The following is a 20,234-nucleotide window of genomic DNA, read 5'->3' as shown; positions in this document are numbered from 1 at the left end:
GATAAGATTAAGTAAATTTTGAGTGGGCATGGAGTTTGTCTGGCGATGTGACTGAGCTATAATTAAGACTAAGCTGCATCATCAGAGCATTTTGTCAATCTGAGTAAGGTAAAGTATTTCTTTAGAACTGTATGTTTTACAGACAGGTAGCTGTCACCAATGTTTAGTAGGATTCCTGACAGGCTTACACCCAAGTATAAAGTAGCATTTTGTGAAGGAACAATAGTTGAATGATGAAAGACAAACACAGGAGAGAGACATAGATGGAAGATATGTAGACACCTACTTTATATGACTTGTAGATGAAGAGTTGGCCATCTTTAGCGATGCAATAACGCTTTTCCCACTTGCCGCCGACACTCTTGATTGTACTGAAGAAGTTGTTGAGCATAAGCAGTCTGTCTATGAGATCAATGTCTTCTTCATTACTGTGATCATTCTTGAACTCATCCAATTTGTCCACTTTAGGTTTCTTCCGTTTCTCTCTGAAAAAAATGAGAGACAAATATATTTTTAGCAAGAAGCACTGTTACTGAATATCACTGGGGCTCCAAATCAAGTATGCAAGGTGCTCAAGGCACTCCAAGTGCTCAGAGCATTCATGGAGTTTCTACCGGTACACAGTTGAAAACAGGGCAGAATGTGGCAAATGTAGATTAATGTCTTCCCAAAGGACACTATTGCCGCCCCGGGGCTTGAACCCACAACCATCATCTTTCCAGTCAAGTGTTAAACCAGTTGACTATGAGTACATCTCTCAGTGTAAAGAATTAACAAACTCTCTAAGAGAGGGGATGGTGGATGATTGTAGATTCACCAAATCTATTCCTTCCCATTTAAAAGCTCTTGAAGAGAGCGTGTTGCTACTTACTGTTGATGATGATCCCCATCCCCCCTCCACCACCACCACCTGCTACTTACTGGTGATGATGATCTTGATCAACATCTTCTACATCCTCATAGTCGGTTGAGTCACTGTTGAAATCATCCTCGTTATAATCTAAACAAAAGAACAGACGAAGATCGTCAAACAAAATTCTTTGATGCTGCTCATGATTTCACAGGCTGGCAAAGCATACAAGTATGTGTACACTCAATAATCATACGGTTTGTTCATAATTTAAATCTTCATAACCAGTTGCTTTTGTATAATAGGGTAACATTGTGACATAATTGCAAGAAACTGAGTCTTCTACAGCATATACATGTGTAATTCATTTCAAAGTAGGTATTCCATGTAACTTGTATCAAAATGTAACACTGGCAGCTAGGGGTCCAATACACATGGGCCCTGTGTTATATAGAGTTGCGACTGATTATCAAGATGGGGCCAAGCTGGACCCCCAAAAGATCACTCCCGCCCCTACATGCTTGATATGAAGAGGGTCCACACAAACAGACCCTACACACATCATGTAGCCCCAAAAGAAGAAGAAAACATAGTAAAGAATGAGGATCCCTGTTTACAGAATATATCGCACCTTCTTGGTTCAATACAAACCTATGTATGTACATGTACATGTATTTACTCATTGGGATGTTTAGTAATATTTTAGCTAGTGGCTATGTGCCTTTTATGTAGCTCAAATAAAGAATTTCTATATAAATGTTCTTCATTGACCTGACATTGAGCTCTTTATGGTGAGTTTACATTTTGTGAGAGAACATCCTGCTTTGGGCAAAAAACTAGGACTGTTTGTTTTCAATGTAATTTTTGTCATTCTCATTATTATCATTATTATTATATATATATCTATGGCAGTGAATAAATCATAAGGAATGATGTAACCAGAAATCATAAATGAATGTATTTGAATTAAAAACATGAATAATTAATATCACATCAATCCACCTCTGGGAGGAAGAGGATTGGAAGATTAACAAAGACTTTAAAAGAAGGAATAAATTGGCTTTGCCTTCGCATATTACTTCATTCTATCAGACAAATCTAACATACAATGGTATAAAAAATACTACACAACACACAAAAAGTGACAATTTAATACATTGTGTGAAAATAATTCACATTTAAACACTTGCTACCGACTCAAATATTACAATGCTTACAGTAGTTGTCTTTGGATATTTATTATTCATAACTGCCCCAGTGTGATCATGCAACACAAATGGATTAAATCTATTTGTGCTCTTTTGCTCTTCTTTTTTTTTACTACAAACTGTGTAATTCAAAGTATTTTAGATCCAAGTACATTGTAGTAATGTCAAAGTTGAACAAAGTATTAACAACAAAAAGAAATTAAAAAAGTAACATGGTAAACTGAAATGATGATAATAACAAAAATAAAAAGCAAAAATAATAATGTGGTACGAATGGCCTTTTATGATCTTCTATGTTAGTGTATAATATGTGTGTAGCAGGAGGTCAGAAACTGGGCAAGGTGAATGAATAGTGAATAATTTTTTTATATGTAAAAGTAAAAGTTTCTTTTCCACTTGTCAAACACAATATCAGCAGGTTGAAACAGGTTCAAATATCATTCTTGACAGGTTAGAAAGCATGACAAGGGTGCAGAATTGATCCAAACGTGCTATGTTTACAGCACCTGTCATTGAACTACTGAGACTGAGGTCCGGCATTGACTTTGAATGGCTAGTTTTTAGGCACAGCTTTCGCTTCTTCAATAAGTTACATGTTAATACTCGCTTTCTCAAGGTGACATATGACGATGATTGATTCCGACCTTGGCTAACTTCTATTGATGTATCTACTCCTGTTGTACAGGAACAAAAAGTATATTATGTCATTACTTTCTATTATTCTCTATTTACACGACTTTGGTATTAGACAGAAAAATATGTATGTATTTTTCAGAAGAAATAGTATGAGGGGAGATATGCGTAGAGTGATAACTATTAAAACTATTGAATAGGAAATGATTTAAAGGTACTATTGATGATTTCAAATGGTCACAAATCTTTGCAGTTATTCTTAAATTTGTTCAATAACATACAAACATAATTATCTGTAGAATGAATTTATCATTAAAACAATTCAATCAATATTTTGGAGCTAAATAAAGCCCAGGCCTGATGAACAATCGACAATACTGAACAGATGTTAAACAATATATACATGGTTGTATTACTTAATTCCAAAGCATTTCTTACTAGTTTTTTCTCCTTTTTGTGGGAAGACAAATGTGTTTCCACTTCCTTCATCACTGCATGAACCAGGAGGCATGGAGCCCTGAAAGATTAAGCATAAATATAGTGAAATAACAGCAGCATTATGACACAATTAAGGCAGCCATGCCAAGACACTGCATCTCATACCCTCTTCTTTGTTTACCTTTTCATAAATGAAATGGGTTTATTGCCGGATTTTGTGTACGTGACACATTTTGATGGATTTTTAGTTATGTAACTTTTTCATAAATTGGCAACACACTGTATTGATGGGAATAAATTAATTAAATAAGTATCGTATTTAAAGTATACTATTCCACTGAATAAAGGTTTAAGGCACACTTTACTACAGGTAGCTACTTGCTCCCTCTATGTAGAAAACAATGTCTAATCGGTGACCATTGGTCCCCCATGATCCTCTTTTTCTGATGTTAGTTGAGAGCTGAGTTAATGAGATAGCCACCTGTCAGTGACCTCGCTGTGTGGTCTAATCCCTTCTGGCCCAGCAGTGTTGACGGTCTTTAAATAAGTATCGTATTTAAAGTATACTATTCCACTGAATAAAGGTTTAAGCTTGATATAGCTATGTATATGAAGGGATTACAGGTATGTTTCAAATTAAGATTCAAACTTTATCAGCTAAACTCATTGTTGAATTAACAGTGCTGGTCAGAGATGGTTTAGGCTGTAAATGTATGAAAGTGTGTAAGTAACAACCAAGTTACTGGATGAAAATCGTATGAATTCATTTTTTAGCATGAATTGCTGTCACACAATCTGGTAACATCACTACTGCAAATATGAAGTACATGTAGGTACTGGTGTATGTAAATGTTTTAATCAATTGCTGCTTTAATCAAATTATTGTAATTTACATTTAAACTAAAAAAGAAAACTCTTTCTGAAACACTTACCATCCCAGCTGGTATATCCTCAATATAAACAAACTCAAAGCTATCAAGCATACGCATCCATAAGAACTGATTTCTTCATTCAAAAGCACATTACATAAGATGTATCATTATTTTCAGTTTCCACCCATTCAAAAGTTTAAAGATAGATACTGTATATCCAGGAAATATACATTTACGTTAATCCACCCAATACAGGTAATATTAACAAAACAAGACAGTTGCACATTGGGTATTCTGAGTTCTGACTAAGAATTCAGTTCCTGACTAATGTTATAGATTGACCAGTGACTAATTAATAGTGTTACATGCAAACATGGTGAGGTTTGATCTCACTTCCTCCTGCACACTGACAGTAGATCAATCAGTCCCACTTTATCAAGCTAATTGCTTTCATAACATTCCAACTGAGAATATAGTTTTTCAAAGCAAGGAGTGTGATATTGGACGTGAAAATGATCTTCATCAGAGTAACAATAGTGGCAAACACATTGTTGGCAATTTACATTGCTTACTGTTTGGTGAAAATTTGTGTTGGAGAATTGTCATTTGTGCCCAACATGGATGGAAAACTACGTGAATGCACAGGGGCGTGTTCACTTTCACGCTCTGTGGTGTATACTAGAGATCAACTCCGAGCTTTGAATAACAGAACGTTTACTCTCAATCGAGACACACAACAATTGATCAAACAGCTTGGATTAGCACGAACAAAAACGAGGCGGGGAAAACGAGGAGGGCGAAATCTTCGACGGAGTATTAGCATTGTGACTGGGAATCGGACGGACAATGATGACAAGCAGCATGAATGTCGGCCGAGGACACTGGTCTCCATCGATGTAGAACCAGCGAAGAAAGCAGCCCATCACGCTCTGCCAAGTTTTCTCATGACGAACGCTAGATCGATTGTGTACAAAACGGATGAACTTGGTGTTATACTGAACAATAGACACATTGACATAGCAGCTATAACTGAGACATGGCAAACGCCTGATATATCAGATGAACAGTTGTCGATAAATAATTACTTGACATTCACGGATTATCGCCATACACGGCGTGGTGGGGGAGTAGCATTGTATGTTCAGAAAGATATACCGATATTTCCCCTTACCATGATATATGTTCCTTCTGAATATGAATTTGAATGTGTCTGGTTGAGGATACGACCGCATAGATTACCTAGACGTATATCAAGTATCATTGTATGTGTAGTGTATATCCCACCAGGATCCCCTCATCACACAGCCCTGATTGATCACATAACCAATTCAATTGATGTTTTAGGCACTATGTATGTAGACTGTGGATTTGTTATTTTGGGAGATTTTAACCGGGTAGATGTAGACCCTTTGTTGAGAGTACATGGACTCAAACAAATGGTAGATAAGCCAACTAGAGGTGAGGCGATTCTTGATTTGATATTGACCAATATGAAAAAACACTACATGTCAGCCGCCATTGAGTCTCCTCTGGGAATGAGTGACCATAACACGGTGATATGGACTGCAAAGAATAGAACAAAGGCTCCCAACAAGGTACTCAAGAAAACATCACGTCCAATGACATATCAAGGGATCCACGAGTTTGGAAGGTGGGTTACATCCCAATCTTGGCAGGAAGTCCTTTCCGTACCAGAAACGGAATCAAAAGCAAACGCTTTTTATACATTGATCCAAGGAGCAGTAAATAAATACTTTCCTCGTAGATCAGTCAAACTGCACAGTGCTGACAAGCCTTGGATGACCGCACGAGTGAAAGAAACCATCAAGATGCGTCAGGAAGCGTTTGCCCAAGGTTCCTTAACCGAATGGAAGCGCTACAAGAAATTGGCCAGCAACCAAATCAAACAGGCTCAGGAGAACTTCTATGACAACTCCTTAGCAGGGCTAAGATCTTCAGACCCCTCGGAGTGGCATAGTGGCATTCAGCTCCTCGCCAATAAGATCAAAGAACGCTCTCCTATATCTGTGCCAACGCTCCCTGAAGCCAGTGATGAGGAAATAGCTAATGCCATTAACCAGGAATTTTCATCTACATCACAGGGTCGACTGCCTCTAAGTACTTCCGACCTTCCGACATATCTTCCTTCTCTAGAGCCTCCACAGGTCAAAGTGTGGGAGATGTATTGGGAGCTGAACAGGATCAACATTAAGAAAGCCATCGGCCCTGATGACTTGCCAAACAGAGTTCTCAAGGAATTTGCTTGCGAGATCAGCATACCCATGACAGACATTTTCAACTCCTCTCTCAGGGAAGGCAAGGTCCCTCAGATCTGGAAAGACGCAGATGTTGTTCCCGTGCCAAAAGAGAAACCTCCTGTCATCACAAAACTCAGGCCTGTGTCACTAACATCCCAATGTGCGAAAGTTTGTGAGGGATTCGTGGCTAAATGGATCCAACATGACATGGGGCCAAATATTGAACGACATCAGTATGGAAGCCTCAAAGGCTCATCAACCACACACTGTTTGATTGAAATGATGAATCAATTCTACAAGGAATCAGACAAACAGGATTTTGTAGGAAATCTTGTGGTCACAGATTTCTCGAAGGCGTTCGACACGGTAGACCACACCGTGGTTGTAACTAAGCTCTTAAATATGGGAGTCCGTCCGGAAATCATCCCGTGGATCGCCGACTTTTTAACGAATAGGCACCAGAGAGTAAAATACCAAAGCGCTATCTCCTCCTGGAAGAAACTAACCTGTGGCGTTCCCCAAGGAACAAAGATCGGCCCCCTAGCCTTTCTAGCAGTCATCAATGACGCACTGGAGTCGACAGAGTTGCATACATGGAAGTATGTAGACGATCTTAGTATCGGCGAGACCAAGACCGTCAATGAGCCTTCTCACCTGCAGGAAGCTGTCAACGACCTGGTGCAATGGGCTGACCAAAACTACTTGAAACTAAATGCAGCTAAATGTAAACAACTGCAGTTTTGCTTCAAGAGAACCAAACCAGCACCCCCAGACATATCTCTAGACCCGAATGTTTTGGAGGTGGTCAATGAAACGAAAATCCTCGGTGTCTGGGTTCAAGGTGACCTAAAATGGGACAAACAAGTCAAAGAAATGATGTCGAAGAGCAAGAAACGGGTACATATGTGACCCGGCACCACAAAACCAACAAAAAGTCGCAACCAGCGATTCTCCGTAATCAGCTGAAATGTCAATTTAGGTGAAAAAAATAGATTTTTGTTTTTTTGCATTTTCTGAAAGAGTGGTCTTTTCTGTACCTAGTATCAAAATTTGGAAGTCTAAAACATAGTAGAAGATGTGTTTTAAACGGTTTTTCTAGACCAGTTTTTTTCGCACAGCCTTCGGTCTCTTCCAAAATTTGATCACTTTTCCCGAGCGAAATTATCGTAGTCCGGATATGGTCGGTCGTTGCTAACGGGTCGTGCTACGCGGGCTGTGATTGGTCCGTTATAGCAATCAGTGCGGCGCGCCATTTTGTTTGTATCCGCTTTCACATCCGAGTTCCAGATTTGCGTTCGTCTTATATTCTCCGTTAACGACTTCGAGTAGCTTGATTGTACATCACATATCCAGAATTTGTTGATCAAGAGTAAGAACATTATTATATTTTATACATTTGAGAGTGACAAGTTGTGAAAAAGTCTACAACGTCGTTACAATGCCAGGTTTTGTACGTGAGCAGAGCCGTGGGATGTGCTTCCAAATTTATTCTCCCATAAGAGTTTTGAAATCAAGTTCTTATTGTAAACACACATTCACACTCTTGATATCATCATTTTGCTTACAGTTATCATAATTCTCCCCCTTCTTTTCCCTCTCTGTCTCTCTCTCTCATTCTTTCTATTTTTCGTTATTCTATGTTGGTGTCTTTACTGTGTGTCTCCTGCCTTTCTTTATTTTTATACCACTTTCTGGCTGGTATTTATGAATTGCTTCCATTAATTATCATCAGGATGGCTACTGGAAATGAAAGAGCAAGTCATAGTAAAAATACTTTGAAATTCCTGTGAGAAAGAAAACAGTATGGGAATTAAGTATAAAGAAAGTTCATAATGTGGTTACAAATAATTGCCCAGATGTATACAAAACAAGATAGGTGACAAGCAGTGTTATGTAAGGGGGAACAAAAAGACTCCGGGTCCACCATGAATAGGCATTGTCTAGTGCAGGTGTCTCGGCACTATGTTGCAGTTCACTTAATCTGTCCAATTACAACTCTATACATTTACAACATAATAACTTTTGAAAGACTTAAGTCCACACATTGAAACCTCAGAAACATAATGAACAGACTATGTTTGACCATCAGGCCAAATTTCAGCCTAATCTGAAAATCTTTTCATAGTGGTTGCTATGGCCTTTTGATTCACCCTTCTATTGATTTCCCTGTGGTTTGCTTGCTCCGCATGCTTGAATAGCCCCAAACTTTAAAGCTCCCTTTCTCACAATTTAATACCAGTAACCTCCCTCACCAGCTCTTTTCATTCACTAAATTGAAAGGGTTAGGAAGCTTCAATTTGGACAAGTAATATACCATTTTAATGAGGAGAACTGCTTCTTTCATAATCAGATGAAATCAGGAAAATAATTTTTTGCGACTTTTTGGTGGTTTTGTGGTGCCGGGTCACATATACTGAGCAGACTGAAGAGATTTCGAATCCCACGAGAAGATCTAGTTGCCGTATACAAGTCCTACGTCCGGCCAGCTCTGGAATACGCAGCACCGGTGTGGCACCCTGGACTCACAAAGCTGCAGACTAGTGCACTGGAAAAAATCCAAAAGAGGGCGATGAGGATTGTACTTGGAGCTGAACTCACTTACACAACTGCTCTCAAAGAAGCTTCAATAGAAACATTAGAAGAAAGAAGGCATGACCTATGTACAAAGTTTGCCGAAGCATGTGTACGTTCCCATATATACTCGAATGTGTTCCCTCTCAACGACACAACTCATTCCATGCAGCTCAGGACCAGCCGAACGTACAAATCTATCAATGCCAGGACAAAAAGATATCAGAATAGCTCCATTCCATTTCTGACAACTTGCCTAAATGAATAATGCCAAGGTTGTATAAAAGGGGTGAATAGAGAACAATGTACGCATAACTCTTTTTGACGAAACCGGTGTCACTATTTATTTAATTATTATTATCGATATATATTTTGAAATCAGAACATATTTCTCATATAATTATATTTCCAGGGGCATAATTGATTATCGAAGCATGAACATGGGTATTACGCATAACATTACAGGTATCAACAACGTTATTTTTTGTTCAATTAAGCACTCAAATACCTTATCAATGACTTCTTTACCCAATCTCTACTGAATGATGCAAAACCAAATTAGATAATATTATTAATGCAAATATTGTTGTTGTATATATATATATACATTGAATTATTCTTAATGCTAATATTGTGAATTGTCACTAGAAAGTTATCTAACTATTGATGACAATTCATTGTCTTTACTAATTATATGGTATTTTAACTAGTAGTATATTTGAAACAATTGTGAAAGAAATATGATATGTTTTTAATTGTAAATTGTCATGCAATTCAGCCCAGGCTGCGAAATGATGATATTAATAAACTGAACTGAACTGAACTAAGGGAGTACATAATAGATACAATGTTGTTGTTTTTTACTATGAATTAAATAAAATGTTGAATCAATGTACTAGTCATTATCTTCTGTTTTAATCAGTTCAGTGATTCAAAAATACACACAAACAGTAAAAATTACATATGTTGTTGCAGAGGGGCTTACAAAGAGCCCGAGATTGTTAAAAAGAAGTATGCCCTGGTGAAAATAAATGATATCAAATTACTAACATACATACAAATTGGTACAACCATTGGTATGGATGAGGTTGGCCCTTTAATACTTCAATAACCATTGGTATGAATGAGGTTGGCCCTTTTATACTTCACTAACCATTGGTATGAATGAGGTTGGCCCTTTTATACTTCACTAACCATTGGTATGAATGAGGTTGGCCCTTTTATACTTCACTAACCATTGGTATGAATGGGACACAGGAAGTGAGAAGAAGCCTGTATGCTGAATCATATTCAGTCAAGTACTAAATGATAAGTATTTATAGCCAAACATAAAACTGTGGGAGTCTGTGGTTAGTTTAATTAAAATCCATTCCAGTTCATTTAATTAAAAGAGTACAAACCCGTACTTCTGGCTGGGTGTGGCATCAGGGGATAAATATTCAAGTCAATCAAGGTTACAGCAAGGCATGTCAAATGAACTTTGGTTAAAAAGATTTCTGATGAATTTTTTGATGTGCAAATCATTAAGCTGTCTGCCAGGTCATGTGCATTGATCTTTGATATAAGGTTTGATCTGTGTGTACATGTATAGCCATTAGTTCCTGTAGTTAGCACTTGCAAGCCCTTTGCATTTAAAGTAATTCTAGAGCATAAGTTCAAGATACATTCAAATTAGGAGAAAAATTCCAAGACCTTTGCACCCTTTTAAAGAGGCATTTATAATTGTTTTATATATACATAAAGCATTTAATTTACTTTTAGTAACCAAGGAATATTGAACAAGAAAATCCCAGAAAGAATAAATGAACTTGAGATGCAAACTTTATCAATTGGTCAGTGCATTTGGTTCCAAATTGCTTCCTTTTGTTTTTGACATGTGCTCAAAAGGCAGTAAGAAATACATTTAAAGGGAAATGAAAATAGCTCTGTTGCTGTAACTGCAAATGCCTCAGATGATCACAAACATAAATCTAGCTGTTAGAGCAGTCAAAATCATGTGACAAAACAAAGACATATGGAGTGCCTAAACTCACAAAAAACATCAAAAGCAAAGTTGTTTAGTTACATGGCAAGCTTTGGGGAAGTTGAGAAGAGCCCCTTCTCATAAAGAAACAATGCAACCTGAAATCAATCGCAAATGTGCAATTCAAAGAGATAGGAAATTGCAAATCTGCAATTGATTTGCATTAATAGCAGCTATTAATCAGACAGGGCCTAGAAAAAAGAGTTTAGTAGGGGTAGCAAGTGAATGGAATGATTTTCCAATATGACATGCTTTGGTCAATGAAGGTAATGGAAAGAGAAAGATTACTACAAACCCTTCCTGATTCTTGGTCATCTGGATCTTCATAAAAGTCTTCATTCTCGTCTATCACTCTCTTGATTGGAGGTCTGCTGGCTGTGGATGGCAATGCTGGTGGTTCATCTTGCACTGGCACCTCATAGAAATCCTCTGGAGGTCTATTCAAAGATAGTTACAATTCAATTGTATATATTATTTTTTAAGAATGTTTCAGTTAGGATTTTCATTGCTTATTAATTGAAATTAATGATGGATGCCATTATAATTGTCATTTGATCACTTTTATTTGAATTTCAATGTTGATTGCCTAGACTACTACAATATATCATTGTATAATTGCTTTTATCATGTATATACATTGTAAACTGTTGTAACCATTGCAATTCAGTCTTTGGACTGCGATAATGGATAATACTCAATAAAATCCTTCAATCAATCAATTCAATTCGATTACACAGAAATCAGAAGGATGTCCACAAAGATTTAAACTTTGAAATAAAGACTTATTAAAAATGAATCTCATAAAAATATTGGGGTATAATGAAAGAGGAAATATGGAACACAAGATCAGTTCAAAGTCATCTAAAAGCATGTAGGTACAGAAGTCTATGGCTCATGAAGAGGAACAATTCATTTCAGTTCTATCTCATTAAATATGCTATAAGAATGTTTTGCCTACAATCTTTCACACAGTTTCACAGTAGGAACACAAACATCTAGATAACTTTTTCATAAACTATTTAAATACATCTATCCCTCTACCAAATATTGGTAAATATTAAAATACTACTTGCAAATAACTTTTCAGTACAACACCATTACTTTCCAACACAAACATCAAATGAAATTAGGTAAACATTATAGAACCTCCAACACAAGGGAATTAATATGCTAGCTGTGTCAATACTCACTGTCCACTGATTGTTGTGTTTTGGTACTCATTCTGAAAACAAAAGAGAGATACAGCAGGACTTAACTCACATTTGCCAACGATTAAAGTTGAAAGAGTTAACAACAATCTTACTTCACACATATCAATTCATGCATATTATTCAAGCCCTGTAGGTCTTGAGGGTGAGGAGAATGAATCACTATACAAAAAAACCTAAAAAATTGGAAATATACAAACATATGCTGCAAATATTATCTGTAATATAAGTTTATACTAATACAGAAAACACATAAGACACTGACCTACAATATGTAAGGCACATCTACACTAGGAACATATCTGTCAAAATCATTGACATCAAGAGTACATTTCACATATTCTGTCATAATCTTCATTTCACATATTCTGTCATAATCTTCTTTATCTTTTCTTACCGCTCCATCTACAGACTTGCTATTTCTCCATGATGCTTCTCTCTCCTTAGCCAGATCTATCGCAGCTTTGTTTGCTAACGCTGTTGCAGAATGATTTGCAGCTTTCTTTGCTGATGTTGAAGCTGAATGAATAAAATAAAAAACATTGTCATTATTTTTCATAACATTTATATCTTTCCTTCAAAAAATGTAGTATCAAACGTCCTCAGCTTGCTAGAAGTAAAGATATCAGTCAAATAATTTGAACTTTTGATAATGTTTATGGTTTTCATAACACATGTAAACTGAAACATAGAGCTCAATTATTTAGTGGGGAAAGAAACTTACCATTGGTTTTATGTTAGACAGTTTTGGAATCATAAATGAAAAGTTTATCAACAATATATTTATCAAAAATCCGCTTAATCAATATTTTCATCATTCGGTCATTCAATCAATTAATGACACACTGCAATGTACATCAGACAAACAATCAGACATTTAAATCTGTATCTCATCTCCAAGCAAATGACATGTTAAATCCATTCAACAATCTGACACATTCCACTCACTCATTTCTCTCCTTAATTATCAATTCTTTAATCCATTTTGTATCATTTTTTATTTGTATTATTTCATTCGTAACTAGAGTACATTTTAAGAAATGGAAAAATGGGAATTCTGTTAACACTGGAAGTGATTGGTAAATAATAAAAGAAAGCTCCTGCCCCTGCCCCCATTACTTTTTGTGAATCTTTATTATTGTTTTCTTTTGATCATGAATGCATGCATGTACACTGTAGTGTTGGAGTAAATTCCTCAAAAGAAAATAGCCTGGGGGTCTAATTTACCTACATGTATGTGATATAACATAATTGGTACCCTGAACTGCCCCCCCCCCCCCAACTGGGAACTAGTGTGAATGAAAGCAGCTGGTTTTCAGTGGTGTAAGACCCTCTTGAGGCCCTTGGTTGCTTGCATCATGAATCTATTTGTAATAGGTCCATGGTTGCATAATACTTGTTATATACCTATGTTTCGTTTGTGAATTTGGTACATAAAAGATAGTTCTGCTTTAATATTGAAAGCATAGCTGTTTCTACAGTGGTGTATACTGGCTCTCGGGGAGGTTACATCCTGATATGACATTGAGGTGTGGTGGGGCGGGCGTCGCCTATAGAAACAGTGATGCCTCTCATAGCAGTCAATATATCTATACAATTAACAAAAGTGTTTCACTTAAACAAGACATGAGCTGTCATTAATAGTTACTCACTGTACAGTAAGCTACACCATCTAGACAAGCTAGGAGAGGCTGTTGTGTGAATCATATAATTAACATACAATGAAACAAACCTGATGCTTAATGATATCATCGGAATTCGGAAGAGTCTGTATGCATCTAACGGTGCAAATTGATAGGCTTTGAATAAACTCTGAATGATTCTAAATTTTGAATGATGACAATGGCAGATATACAGGCAGATGTAGGGCTTCTTAAAATATTTATCTCGAACAAATTTACACCAAAGCTGTATATGCTGTTAAGAATAATCAGTACTTTGATATCTTATAATAACATTTTTAGCTACAATGTAAATGGGATTTATGATTTTTCATTGGGGATGTTTCCTCAGATTATAACTCTATTATTCCCAAATCAACACCTTTGGTTGGGCAGAATTTATTTCATATTATTTGCTCAAATTACAGATTGTTTGTAAAATAAGAGCTTTTGAGTCAAGTAATGTAGATGTGCTGCTTTACCTTTTAAAGACATCTTAACAAGATAATTCTTTTAAACTATTAAGGTGAGGAGAAACCTGGAACAAACACTCAGCGTACAGGAGATATGGGGAGGAGGGTCTGTAATTGGGGTAACAGCCTATTTCCTTATTCAATTTGACAGTTTTCAGAAGCATTTATGTGATTAGGCCCTACTTATTTTCCTAATTGACACATTTACTTGTCACTTTGTACAGCTTATGAGGACAACTTTTAAGGATATGGAGAAAAGTCGGAGAGAAGCAGTGGCTCTTGTTTTATTCCTTTACTTTGTATTTGTCTTTAGGAAGATCACTGGTGACTGACCTATTATTTCCCATAGTATGCCGGCCTACCACGGAGTTTCTTCCTGTTATAGGGAAATCCAACACTTTTTATAATTTCATGTGTATGAAATCAGAAAAATAAAGATAAACGGAAAGGCCAAAGATATAAAAGTTTGAAATATGAGACACTATGAAAGTCTATGGGTCTGGGAATCTCAAATTGGCATTTTGATCAGTGGATTGTGCCAGAGTCACAGGAACTCTTCTGTTTGTTGTGTTACAAAATATAATTAATATCTGCTTTTCTCCTTTGTGCCTTTTTCCTTGGGGCACTGCTCAAAATATATAACAAATAGCACATAGTGTTTGTTTCAGAATTATTTTTTCCCTCGTCTTCTGACAGCTTGAAAGGTTTTTATTTGAAAATGATATGAATCAATGCTTTTCTAACTTTTGGCAGATTGCACAATCTACAGTAAAACAATAAAACACACAAACATACATACACACAAGCAAACATGAGGTGCTCAACAAAACATCATCAAAATCACCATCAGCTCAAGATTTGCCATTCTACAAATATAATGCCAGCAATACATTCAGACTTGGTAAATACACGTTTGTAGACATATTCATTATGCAATGCTCACACCTATGATCAAAGATACTGTAAAATTAAAGGTTAAGAATAACATGCCAGATAAATAACCTTTCTTACTCTTGGCAGATTAGATTCATTAGATTAGATTGGATTCGTTTGCATGGTAATGTCAATTTTTAAAATCATGTCTTGTGACATACAATTTAGGTGTCATCACCTCCGTATCCAATGAACTCTTCCTTTCCTGCACATTGCTAGCATTCCCTCCAGTTCACTGACACACTGCAGGACTCTTCCACCTACACTGATACGGGGGTGTAGAGAGTGATCACACCCAAAGGGACTGCCTTAATTAATACTCTTTTCCCAAAGGACTCCATGGATTTTCATTAGGTTATGATTAAATTATATATTTCATGACAGAAAATCTCTAAATCCCTGGCTTAGGTGTGCTTTCAATAAAACGGCTAGATTTCAAAGCCTCACCAAACCTGGCTGGTCATGAACTTGACACGAAAGGAAATGTTTATAATTTGGAAGATTAATGATTTGAAGAAGGTGAACTCATATTCTGAAGTTTGCTGTGTCAAATAGCCTACATGTACGTATATAATTCACAAATTATAAATTTTGTATATTTCAAGCTAGTTTCATGCTGTATTAACTCTTTATTTCACATTTCTCTCTCTCTCTCTCTTTCTCTCTCTCTCTCGTACTCTCTTCTCACTTTCACCCCATCCAAACCTCAGTCCTGTAGATGTTGTTTCACACTCAAGGTTCCTCCTCAATTTTCAAGATTGCGAAGTTTGTCAAATATTACTGATGACAAAGACTTATTATTATAGCATTTCAAATAAATGCTTCCTCACTGTGGGAAGATACACAGCTGTATTTAGTGTATGTACATGTATGTGGAAAAACCCTAAGAGAAGTGAAGTTTCATCATTCTTAGAAGAAAGTACCAGTATGCTGATTAGTCATTTATATGAAGGAACCAGAACATTGCATGACGCATGCTTCTATGTTCCCCCTGTGACTAGCAACACGGGATGCAAAACTGTGTGTCACACTCATAAGTCGTCATTAAATACAAGTGATAGAAAAAGGATAGGAAAAAATTGAAATTAAAGGAAATATTACCTTCTTTGTTTTCTGTCTCTTCTTCAGAATCTGTAAAATCATCTATATCCTCATCTTTAGCATTCCTATTTTCTTTTTGAATGTCATTTTGCTTTTCATCTTCCAGCGCACTCCTCTCAGCTGCATCTGCTTCCTCTTCTTCATCTTCTTCTTCCACCACTTCCTCTCTCATTTTCAGTTTCTGACCCTTCTTAGATCTTTTCTTTCCACTAAACACTCTTTGGAATTCTTTCACAACAACATCTTGTCCAAACGTAACTGTCTTTCGTTTCTCGACTTCTTCTTCTTCCGCGATCGGTCCACCGTTGGTCTGTTTATCTGGTTTGCTACCATTCCCTCCTCCTCCGTTGCTATGCTTGTCCATTTTGTTATTATTACTGTTCATAAAGACACCTTTGATGCTCTTTGCAAGGCTACCACTTCCTCTGCGTATACCACCCTTCCCATTACCTCCAGCACTACCACCACCTCCTCCTCCATCTCCATCCGCTCCACCTTGATCATTCTCTGTTTCCAATGTCCCATTCTCATCATCCTGGTTACCATGGTCACATAACCCCTCCTTCTCTTCAAGGACAATCTTCAGTTTCTCATCGATAGAGTTGACCTTCTTCCTGAGTTCCACCATCTCTATCCTGGTGTTGTCCAGCTTCAGTTTCTCATCGATAGAGTTGACCTTCTTCCTCAGTTCCACCATCTCTATCCTGGTGTTGTCCAACTTGTTGTTGATGTGCCATTTCATCTGCTCCAGGAAGTCCTTGAGATCCTCGTTGCTCACCGCTGACATCGATCCGACGGAGGTCATCGATGTCGAAGACAGCTTTCCTGAGAGGCTGGCTTTGGGAGGAGCATCATCGGAACCAGTGTCTCCATTGTTGTTCTCCGATGGACTCAGCTGGAACTCAGCGTATTCCTTGGCAGGTTTGGACAGACATAATAATCCTTCCATCTTGGATCAAGTCACAGGGGCAATCAAAGCCAAAGATGGACTAAGAACTAAGTACACAATTCTTATCGTCAATACACACAAAGAGGACAAGTCTGTAGTTGAACAGCCATATTGTCAAACGCCAATATCTGGCCCACTAAATATAAAATCCATTTACACACAGATACTCTGTCCTGTTTTAACCAAACTGAAGAAACAAATGATGCAGTCGTACGGCTAATTGATTTATCAAAACTCTTAAATCTGTTGATGTTCCTTCTTTATAACATGTTCCAATCCTGGTTAAACTTGTTCAACTGATCAAACTTTACATTTATTCCTATACCATTTCACCAGCACGCATCCACAAATCTTCTGATATCTTCAAATCGCTTGCTGCTCGGCTGTGCTCGCCCTCAGAAAATAAGAATTCCCTTAGCTTTCTCTATCCCAGTGCGTCACAGGCACACTCATAGGTCACATCTTAAGCCAAGACATTCCAAATCTCTTTAATTAGTCCATGTTACCTTGTAGGCAGATCGACAGTTTATTGAGGAACATACCCTCTCAACATCCTTGATTGCTAATGCTAGATCAGTCACGTCAAACCCCACAGATCCCCCACTGATGTCTGCTTAGTTCATGTAGAGCTAGTCGGAAAAGCGGTGATAAAATGCTCAAGTTCTGCTCATCTAATCCTGCAAATGAATTCCTTGCACATTATTGTAAGTCACTCATGTGAGCTTTACTGAGTCTCAAGTATTAATCTTAAAACCACTGATGGGGCAGGACAAGGAAAAAAATCTAAACAATGCATGAAGTCAACATAACAGACAGGTCTACAAAATGCAAAGAAACCGATTTGTGACAACTGTTCAGCCTAAGCCAGGATGGGAAATACAAATCTTGGAGATGTCATCTGTAGAAATCTTGATAAAACACGATTCAACATACTCTAATTTTGAAGTCCACGTTTAAAAGGAAACCAGGAAAAGAGTGCCTATGGTCATCATTCCAAATAAAAGTTTTTTAAGTTGCTATTTGTGGTTCTTAAATATTCATTATAATTATATATATATACACTGGAGTTCAAAATTATATTTGGTATGTAACAGATTGAAAACGAGAATAATGTGTGTCTAGGAGCACTTCTGAAACATCCATTCAGATCAATAAAACAAGTCCAATCAACAATCCAGAAATTATCACTGTCATAGTAAGAAAATTTATATAAAATGGTGAATCTTGACGATAAAAATCTCTGGCTCTACTGCAAGACTTGAAGGAGACATTGTTTAGAATTAGATGAGATCACTGTCCCATTCTCATCTATTTGGCCTCTTCATGTCCAGGGCAGTCTTTAGATCAATTATGAAGCATTGTTCATCAAAAATAAATCAAGAACAATCCTATTTTCCCCCTAAGAAGTGATATATTAAATACAACATACTGAAGAAACAAATTATGAGGAGGAAGAGGAAGAGTAGAAGGAGGAGAAAGAGAGGGGGAGAGGGGGAGAGAGAGGTTGGAGAATAGAAGGGGAGACAGAAGGGGGGGGGAAGAAGGGGAAGAGAGAGATATAATTCTATTTCTAAATATCAGCCTATAAATCGGATAGGCTCATATTATAACTAAATACAAGCACAATTTCATGAGGATGTGGGCCATTATAATTATATAAATAACATGCAATGAAAAAAAAGGGTTCCCCCCCCCCAAGAATTAGGATTTAACAAAACACCCCTTTTTCCTCTCTAAAGATTTTAAAGTGCTATGAAGCATAAGTGATTGATCACGAATGAGGTTTCAACATTGATGCTCTTTACTGACTTAATGCCTCAAACTCCCATTCACCTTTCATCTTTGATCTTCATTATCCATGATGGGATAAGCTGAGGATTGGAAGAGGATTATCCTACCCCTCTCTTAATCACTCCTCTATGTGCTTTGGAAACTGATTGTACTTGCGGGATACATTAGTTCATATGGTACATGCATGTTCTATATCATGATCACAGTCTGACGTGAAGAAAAGGGCTTTAAAGGGAAATCAAACCTTGAAAGCTGGTATGAAAAGTGGACAGTTATGAATTTATGAAAGTTTAATTACTATAAGATGGGCTCTTCAAGTCGGCTGGATCAGTAACGTCTCTGTGTTGTTTATGTATACATTAGATGACAGGGGGGACAAAGCACGGGAAGAAAAGAGAAAGAGAATAATTTTCATTTGATTTCCTCCACCCTCCCCCCTCCCCCCCCCCCCCCCCCCATACGATAATACAAAATTAGCACAAGATAAAGAGACGTTTTTAAAGTTTCCTTGATCTGAATGGCCAGGTACCTACATGTACATTGTTCTGACCACAAAATGTCAGCCATACATGTGATTGTCTGAAGCAATTATGTTATTCAAGATATCATACTTCAACTTTAACCTTTCTTCCAGTGGGTTACTTTCACTTCAATTCTCATGATGTCGTTAAAATGTATCGATATTCTCCAATTTCATTTTGCTGATTTACAGTTCGCTGTCAACATCTTCATGAAGTACAGTTTATCCATATACAACTATGTTTTTTGTATTGTTTTCCCCTAGCTTTCAAGAATCTATAACTAGCTTGAAAGCAGAATCCACTGTCACAAAGTTGATAACATACGACCGGTAATAATATTGTAAATTTCTTGAAATATTTGTTGCAATTCATATTCAAAGGATATTCCATTACCGGTAAGCCTTCTGTCCGCATGGTTCTAAAGCAATTGTCATTCCATAACCTACATGACATGTACTTCGATAATAATGACATCAAATCGTAAAAACAAGATAAACAGTTTGCAGAAACAGTAACTAGGAGAAAAGAGTGAATAAGGAGCGAGCGTGATGATGATAATCATTAAAATGCTTTAGACCAAATAACAAAAATGAAGTGTTTCTTGTCCGGCCCGCCTCTTTTTGGGACGCCGCCACCTCCTTTTGTAAAAACTATTTACTATTAAGGAATAAAGCCCCTCCCCCCTCCCCCCCCCCCCCAAAAAAAAAGCTAACAAGCCCAAAATAAAGCCTGTGACATATCTTT

At 37.1% G+C, this 20,234-nt stretch overlaps 1 protein-coding gene across 9 annotated transcripts in view; it reads right to left on the bottom strand.

The window, feature by feature from the left end:
* Positions 1-20,234, bottom strand: part of LOC584296 (myb-like protein X) — a 79,032-nt gene that overhangs the window by 26,515 nt on the left and 32,283 nt on the right. For 2 of the 9 annotated variants that reach the window (XM_011668446.2, XM_011668450.2), the window contains exons 1-7: positions 16,230-17,914; positions 12,459-12,580; positions 12,044-12,075; positions 11,149-11,290; positions 3,130-3,208; positions 922-1,000; positions 287-485 (exon numbers count right to left, since the gene is read on the bottom strand). In XM_011668446.2, coding sequence (XP_011666748.2) covers positions 287-485; positions 922-1,000; positions 3,130-3,208; positions 11,149-11,290; positions 12,044-12,075; positions 12,459-12,580; positions 16,230-17,178 — 1,602 coding nt within the window. In that variant the 5' untranslated portion in view covers positions 17,179-17,914. Of the gene's footprint in view, positions 1-286; positions 486-921; positions 1,001-3,129; positions 3,209-11,148; positions 11,291-12,043; positions 12,076-12,458; positions 12,581-16,229; positions 17,922-20,234 lie in introns of those variants that run through there. The other 7 variants (XM_011668442.2, XM_011668441.2, XM_011668448.2 and 4 more) reach the window with 7 other exon arrangements.

Source organism: Strongylocentrotus purpuratus, unplaced genomic scaffold (assembly GCF_000002235.5).
Source record: "Strongylocentrotus purpuratus isolate Spur 01 unplaced genomic scaffold, Spur_5.0 spur5_scaffold_16, whole genome shotgun sequence".
NCBI lineage: Eukaryota > Metazoa > Echinodermata > Echinoidea > Camarodonta > Strongylocentrotidae > Strongylocentrotus > Strongylocentrotus purpuratus.
This window is presented reverse-complemented; position numbering and strand designations above follow the sequence as displayed.